This window comes from Neophocaena asiaeorientalis, unplaced genomic scaffold, assembly GCF_003031525.2.
Source record: "Neophocaena asiaeorientalis asiaeorientalis breed wild unplaced genomic scaffold, Neophocaena_asiaeorientalis_V1.1 scaffold356, whole genome shotgun sequence".
In the NCBI taxonomy this organism is placed as follows: domain Eukaryota; kingdom Metazoa; phylum Chordata; class Mammalia; order Artiodactyla; family Phocoenidae; genus Neophocaena; species Neophocaena asiaeorientalis.
Genome location: NW_020172269.1, coordinates 712,258 through 720,097, shown reverse-complemented (window position 1 = coordinate 720,097; position 7,840 = coordinate 712,258). Strand labels below are relative to the sequence as shown.

The window sequence follows — 7,840 nt, the reverse complement described above, 5'->3', positions numbered from 1 at the left end:
CCCCCGATGTACGGTTGCATGTGACCCACACCGGGCTCTGTTGCTTGCAGAGTGCCAGCCAGTGCCACCTGTGCGTGGCTTCTGGGGGCATCCTGTGACACAGTGTGTAGGCAGAAGTCCCTGGCGAGAGCTTTCTTGTCTAAAGTAGGCAAAGCACTAGAAAAGAAGCCCTTTCCCCTTTTCCTTTAACCTTATGCCCTTTCCACTTCTTCCCGCCTGGAATGTAGGCATGAGGCCTGGGGGCTTTGCAGCCATGTTGCAGTCACGAGGATGACAGCCAGTGCTCGCAGTGGCAGAGCAGACATGGTGGAAGCAGCTGGTTCCTGGATGCCGTCTGCGAGCAGGTGCCCCATCTCTGCCTGCCAGCCCGGCCTCCTTATGCAAGCGGCTGGTTGTTGGTTTTCTGTTGTTGGCCAAGCACAGTCCTAATGGAAACCTCGTAAGCCAGCTTTTCTGAGAATTTCAATTCTTCATTTTGTCCCTTTCCTTTGTGAGTTTACAGCACGAAGAAGTGCTCCTGGAGGGCTTTCAGGCACCACGTCTTTTCTTGGAGGTGGAGATGCAAGAGGCCCTGGGAGGAGCATGGTGGGGCAGGGGAGACACATGTGGAGATGAGCCTGGGATCAGACGGACTTGGTGCGCAGGTGTGCGGGCTGGGAAGACGAGAGGCAGGGGAACCCCAGCTCTGCTCTTGCTCTGGGCGCTCTGTGGTGCAGCCCCGGACCCCAGCCTCGCACGCCAGGGCGAGATGGAGCCGTGCGTCCAGGAGCCAGCAGACCCTCCGGCTTGATGCTGAGTGTCGCCTCTTCCCAGTTGTTTAAGGCAAAACCCGAGTGGACGGGCTGGTCCTTCGGGAAGAACGTTGGCAGTGCTGTAGGGAGACGTGCTCTGCGCAGGGTGACCTCAGACTGAGAGGAGTGGGCTGTCTGGCCCCGTGAGTGCCCGGGAAGCCCACAGTGTGCCCATCGGCGTGGTGCCCGCCCCGTGCGTCCCCGGTGCCGCTGTAAGCTCAGGCGCGGCCCCCCACGGGCGCGAGGTCCCAGCCTGCCCACCCCCGGGCCGGCGTTTGCTTCCTCAGCTGTGGCTGTGAAGGGGCTTCCCTGGCCCACAGCAGGGCCAGAGCCCCAGCAGCTCCTGGAGCGCCCACCTCGGTGGTACTGCCAGGCCCCTTCCCTCGCCGGTGCCCGGTCCCCGCACCATCCGTACACAGGCCTCGTCTCTCCTTTGCAGCTGAGGCTCGGGCGGGTAGGTGGGGGCTGCCCTGGGCCCCTGCTCCTCCAGGCCCTGTAGCTCAGGCAAGCCCGCCACGGGTTTCAGAGGTAAACCACCGCGGAGACGGCTCCACGTCCCAGGAAGGGGCCCCTCTGCTGGGCGCCGCCCAGATGCTCTGGAGTCCGCACGAGGGGCATCCGCCCACTCCCGAGGGGCTGCTCTTTTTGGATTCCTCCATTTTCTGAGATTTGTGGGATCAGAGTCAAATGTCTGAGGAGTTTCCTATGACTTAAAGAGTGAATTCTGTGCCATAAACGGCGATTTCAATTTAAACCACAGCTGAGAGTCGTCTCACGAGGGCGACGTGTATGGGATTCGGGTGAAGGCAGACAGGTGGGCAGGCCTGCCCATAGAGACCCCGTGTGTCTGTGACTTAACGCGGCCGCACGTGGGCCCCTCGTCCTTGCTGCCCTAATTCATAATGGAAAGTCCTTGGAAAGCGGCTCCGCTTGGCTTCTCCTGGGGACTTGGGTCGTGGTCCCAGCCACGATCTGGTGACCTGCAGCCTCGGTTACAAGAGGTGACAGTGTGAACTGCAGGAACCTGTCACTGACTCGGGGCCCCGTCTTCACCCACAAAACCCAAGCGTCTCTGGGGCTTCCTTTTCCTTTTCCCACCCCTGTTGTAGAGCTGGGCAAAGAACACGCTGCAGAATTACAGGAACTGGTGTCACGAACCTTACAGTCGCGCTCGTGACGATCTGCGTGTGTCAGAGCATCGCATTCACTTTTTGTGAAGTCACCAGCTTCCCAGGGAGGAACTGCTCCTGGGGGAATTCTGTGCCCCCTTTGTGAAGGTCTGGTTTTATATGTTGTTCCGGGTACTGCAGAGGGTGGGTGACAGAGCTGCACACATCAGGGAGCCTTTGGTGGCTTCCGTGTGACCAGGCTGCTGTGTGCAGCTGTGGGCGTGGCTGGCATTGTGCACACTCGACCTTGGGCCTGAGGGCAGGTCGGTCTGGTCGGTCAGAGCCTCTCCTGACTGGGGTCCCCTGTGCCCTTTGCATCCAGGCTTCAGGCCCGGAGACCATTCTGCAGTCTTTTCCGGTTGGTGAATGTGATTTGCTGCATGGATACCCCTGGGATTCCTGAACTTTGTCTTGTGATCGTTCCGTGCCGGCAAGGGCTGCCCGGGGAGCATCGTGTGTGAGGGCGCCTGCCAGGGGGCCACCGGCGGGTGGCATCCAGCTTGTCTCGGAGTCTGTGTTTTAGCGCCTGTGCGGAGCAGGACTGAGCTCGCACGAGGCAAGCCGCCTGTTCCTCCCCACCCCTGCCCCCGGGCAGGGCTGTGGTGCCACCAGCTGGGGAAACGTCTGGGCCTGTTCTGGTCCCCGTCCCCGAGAGCCTGAGCCCTGAGGCTGGTGACCAGGGACAGAGAGAGTCCACGCCTGTGTTCAGTGGGAAGAGGAAACACCCCAGTGGGCGTCCCGTAAACCTGCTTAAATAGAGCATAGGGTGCGAGCCAGGGCAGGCCACTCTACCCGCTGGTATCGCCTTTCCCACGCGGCTGAAAAGTACACTTTCTGGTCTGAATTTTCCTCCTGTTTAAAGAGCCTCCCCGTCTTGGGGATTGTGTTTTGATGTCACAGCTGGAGCAGGACCAGGTCCAGTCACTCTCCCCGAGGCTGGACGTGCTGTCTGCCGTCTGCGGGTCAGGGGCAGCTACTGCTGGGCAATGCTTCCTTCTGAGACTCGCAGAAGCGTGGCACCCAGGGCTTGATGCCCTGCGTCCTCTGTCCCCGTGGCCGACTTTCTGGCGTGGCCTGGCCGAACCCTCGATGCAGCCACTTCCCATCAGGGACCACATAGCTGTTGTTCCCAGAGCACCCATCTCCGCAAGGCCCGTTGGATGCAGCCCTCACCTGTCCACGGTGCACTGACCTCCGGGCAGGACACGGTGGTGGCCAAGGTCGGGTTCAGGCGCTGACACTGTGGCCTTAGGCGCGGATGGCCTTGTGTAGGGGACCTGCCTCTGGGATGGTGGGCTTGGGGAGGGACAAGGTAGTTCTGTGGGTTTTGGTGAGGGCTTCAGAGCCGGCAGTGTTGCCGTGTCAGCAGGTACCAGGGAGGGGTCGGAGAAGCGCAGAGCCGAGGAAGGGCAGAGGGGCGGGCGCAGGTGGGGACAGGCAGCCTCTCGGCCTCCAAGTGCCCTGCCTGGCCTCCTGGTATGCCTCCATCGCTGCCCTTCCAATCCCAGGAGCCCTTGCCCCTGCTGCTCCCCCAGGCCGTGCTGACGCCCCCGGTGCATGTCCTGGCACGGCCGCCTTGTCACCACACAGTGTGCCCCATCGGTGACTCGCTGTCCCCGGTACCCCAGGAGGGCAGGGCCATGGATTCCTGGCCCCCTCGTGAGCACGTGCGGGTCGACACCTGCTCAGGTGACCTGTGGGTTGCCCGGAGACGCCTAGCGTGGCTTACGGCAGGGGTGAGACGCAGGTCCGTGCCACCGCCTGGGGGTGGCTGGGTCCGTGCTGGGTTGGGTGTGGGCAGCGGGGGGCAGCTGGACGGCGCTCTCGGGACCATCCCTGTGAGCTTCCTGGAGGAGCCGCTGGGGGGGGGTCAGCGGCCGCAGCTTCGAGGACGACTCCAGGTCGAGTGGCCAAAGTGTGGGCGGGTTGGGTGCTGCCTCGGGGCCAGTTTAGTCGGAGCCCAGCAGGCAGGGGACCCTGGCGACCAGGGAGACGCGGCGGGCCTGGCCCCGTGGGCTGTGGTGGGCGGGCGGCGCTGAGAGGAGGTGGGCCAAGCTGGCTCCGCTGCCCAGGGGCCGCGTGGCTGGACCAGGTCCCGCTGGTGGCCGTAGCAGCATCAGTGATGGCTGCCCTCACGTGTGAGGTTAGGATGCATGTTTGCTCCTCTGGGCCTTTGCAGGTGCCCTGCAGCTGCCACGCGGGACTCTATAGTTGGGAGGAAATGCCCAGATTACCGAGGAAGGTTCTGAGGAATTGTGAATCCTTTCTGAGGATTTGTAGTAACGGGGAGGGAACGGCCCTGGGGACCGAGATCCTCAGGACTTGTGGGGAAAGCACTGTGGCAGGAACCCCGCGGGGGCCTGACGCTGCCGTGTTTCCTCCCCAGGTCGTGCACACGCACAGGCCGCACTTCCTGGCCCTGCACTGCCAGGAGTTCGGAGGGAAGAACTATGAAGCCTCCATGTCGCACGTGGACAAGTTCGTCAGGTACGTCCCAGGGCAGCCGCTTGTCCCTCTGCTTCCTCCTGGGGTGGGGGGCACGCTCGTGTGAGCGCGAGGCCCGGGGTGGGGTGACAGCGCCCCCCGGGTCCAGGCCGAGATGCGGTCACGTGGTCCGATGGCCGTGAGCCTGCTGCTTCTATTTCTGCTTCTGCTGCGGCCGGGGACAGACGGGGCTGATGTCCACGCAGCAGCCCACAGCTTTTCTGTGACAGTGGGATGGGCACAGAGCGCCATCGTCGGTGTGGCTCTGTGGACGGCGGGCCTGCCTGGCGCCACACGGGAAGCGAGGGCCCGGGCCTCGGGAGGTAGGCGCAGGGGCGGGGGCAGGACAGGTGGGACGGCAGGCCTGGGCCAAGAGGCTGCGTGCCGGACAGCCCTGGGTATCAGCAGCCGCCAGAGCGTCCTTCCTGCCTCTGGCCCCAGTGCCTGGGGCACCCTCTCTGCACTGTGTCCCCTGCGATGTGGCCCTGTCCTCCCCGACCCCATACCCCGGGCCCTGTGACTGCTCCCACCGGTGGAGTGTGGGGAGGTGACACGTGCCACTTGTGAGGCTGGTCGTTGAAGGCGGCTGTGGGTGGGGTGGGCCGGGGCCATGTGGGGTGTGCAGGTCTGCGGGTGGGTGGCCTCTATAGGCTCTCAGCCTGGGGCCCCGCCTGAGGCTGAGTCCAGCTGCTGTCCCAGGCCTCGGCCCCTGTCACAGTCCCCAGTGACGTGGAATGACACAAGCCATCCGTGTTTTCAGCTGTCAAATTGTGGGGTCCTTTGTTAAAAGGCAGATTTTTAAAAGCTACCACACTTTCCCCAAATAATCTATAATTTAAGGCAATTTCAGTCAAAATGTTTTCTTAACACCTTAACACTAGAATTAATATGGAAGTGCCGAGAGGCAGGACTCGCTGCAGTACCACTGAGACACAGCAAGGGGGGTGTCCTCAACCCCCCCGGCCCGAGGGCCTCGTGCGTGTGTGCGCGTGTGCGTGCAGGCGGCACCTGGATGCGCGGCAGCGGAGCTCCTGCCCCGCCTCACCCCAGTGTGTAGCAGGTGGCGGCTGGGTCAGGGGGCGGTACCACCGGTGTCCTGGGCCAGGAAACCATGAAGCTGGGTCCCCAGCACGTCTTGTTCTCTCCACACACCGGGATGAATTTCAGTTATTACTGAGTCAATGTAAAAGGCCCGAGGACAATTCAAGAGTAAAGTCTAGGAGAGCATCTAGGGAGAGATTTCTTTAAAAAGGTGCAAAAGTGCAGCCCACAAGAGGAAAGACTGACGCATTTGACCATGTTGAAGTTAAAAGCTTTATCAAGAGACACTATAAACAAAGTAAAAGTTTAGCCACACCTGGGAAAAGATATCTGCAACATACTTTACTGACAGAAATCGTCAGTATTTAAATATATAAAGAGCTGCAGTAAGTCAGTAAGAAAAGAACACCTTTGGAGAAGCTGGGCACATCAGCGACAAGCAGACGCAGGTGAGGGGCAGCGCCCGGCAGGGCTGTGCGTCCGAGCTCGCGGGATCCCACGGCTCCCGTCCCCCACCGTCCCCTGCCGTCCCCCTGCTGTTGTCGGAGATGTTTTACTCCTGCCTGTGCTCTGCGTCACATACATGTTGTTATTTTTGCTTGAAACCGTCGGTTGCCTCTTGAAAAGGTTAAAAAGTGAGAGAACATGTCACCTGTTTGACTAGAGTCACCTGCCCTTCCCGGGGTGGGTCCTTCTCCGTACAGTCAGCTTTCTCTCCAGCACCATTTTCCTTCAGCCTGAGAACCTGAACATTTATCTCAACACAAGTTGCTGCTGGTCAATTCTCTCAGCTTTTGTTTATCTGAAAAGGGTCTTTGTCTTTGTTTTTGAAAGATGCTTTTGTTGTAAGCAGAATCCTAGCTTGTCCATTTCTTCCCTTCAGTGCTTTAAGGGTATTGTCCCATTGTTCTCTGTGTGCCATTGTTCCTGAGGAGAACCGGGCTGTTGTTCTCGTCTTAATGTTCTCGTCTTAATTTTCTGTATATCGTGTGTCTTTTTTCCTGACTGCTAAGTTTGTCTTTCTAGCTGGTCAGCAGCAACTTGATTGTTTTGCTTTAGTTTGATTTTCTTTGTGTTTATTTTGCTTGGGGCTCTTTGAGCTTTTTCAACCTGTAGGTTTATGACTTCATTGAGATTTGGGAGAAGCTTTTGCGTGGTTGCTTCCCTTCTCTTTTGTTCTTGGACTCTGGCTTCCTGATGGGAGACTGTCACACAGGTCTCTACAGCTCTTTCGCTTTTGTTTTTTTTTTTTCAGTCCATTTTTCCTCTTTGCTGCAGTTTGGATATAGTTGTGTCTGTTCTTCTTTACATTTTAATCTGCTGTTAGGCATATTCAGTGAATTTATTTCTGAGGCTGTATTTTTCAGCTCTAGAACTTTCATTTGTGTCCATGTTTTCCTTTAAATCTTTGGTTACATTTCTAATATCTGTTTCAAGTTTATTTTCAGCAAACTCCATCATTTTTATTCTTTCTACATCTGTTTCTGTTGCCTTTTTTTGTAGATTATGGGTCATATTTGTTGCTCTTCAACATGTCAGTAATTTTGATTCTGCTGCTGTGTGTGTTTCGTGTCTGCGTCTTGCCTCGCCCCCTAAAGCATGTTGGGGTTCATCCCAGCAGGCAGGTAGGTGCTGGAGGACTAGTTTGATCCTCTCAAGGCTTATCTTCTTCCTTCCCCTCCTCCCTATTCCTTCCTGCCTTCCTCAGTGTCACTCCTTAAAGCTGGAGCCCCTCTTCTTCCTGTCCTGAGTGCTGGCTGGTCACACAGCACCCATGTCCTCCACCCCCTGCCGGGGCACTGGTTGGGGGGGTGTCAGGTGCCTCTGTCCATCCGGCGCCATCACAGAACTCAAGGGTGCACCACAGCTCTGTCCCGGCCATGTCTGTAGAGATGGCGGCGAGGTCACCTGCTGAAGGGTTTTCTGGTGACAAAGTGTGGCCATGAGGTGTGCAGTCAGGGCTGGAGCCTGTTCATAAGGGACGTCTGGAGGCCCTTCCTTCCTTCTTGCTGCAAAACCTTGGCCACTTGGTCATGGTCCTCAGCTTCTCTCCCGTGAGGAGCGAATGTGGGTGGGACTGCCCAGGCCTGGGGGCGCCTGTGTGGCCTCTGTGAGGGCCGGGTGCAAACAGCCAGGATGCCCCACAGGCTGTGGACTCGAGCTTTCCTGGTGTGTGGCCCTGGGTGAGTTCCCTGTGTCAGCTTCCTGAGGGGCCCCCATCCTGCTCAGCTCACGGCTGGCATGGAGCGGCCTGCGCTGAGGGTGCATAGTGGGTCTCAGTTTATGCCACCTTCGCCTCTCTTCCCCTCCCCCTCCCCGCCTCCTTCCTTCCCCTTCCCCTCCCCACCCCTTCCT

General features: G+C 58.9%; 1 protein-coding gene across 4 annotated transcripts in view; it reads left to right on the top strand.

The window, feature by feature from the left end:
* The window catches only part of INPP5A (inositol polyphosphate-5-phosphatase A), a 187,396-nt gene that overhangs the window by 82,856 nt on the left and 96,700 nt on the right, over window positions 1–7,840 (top strand). For all 4 annotated transcript variants that reach the window (XM_024762269.1, XM_024762240.1, XM_024762249.1 and 1 more), the window contains exon 3: window positions 4,347–4,447. In XM_024762269.1, coding sequence (XP_024618037.1) covers window positions 4,347–4,447 — 101 coding nt within the window. The remainder of the gene's footprint in view (window positions 1–4,346; window positions 4,448–7,840) is intronic.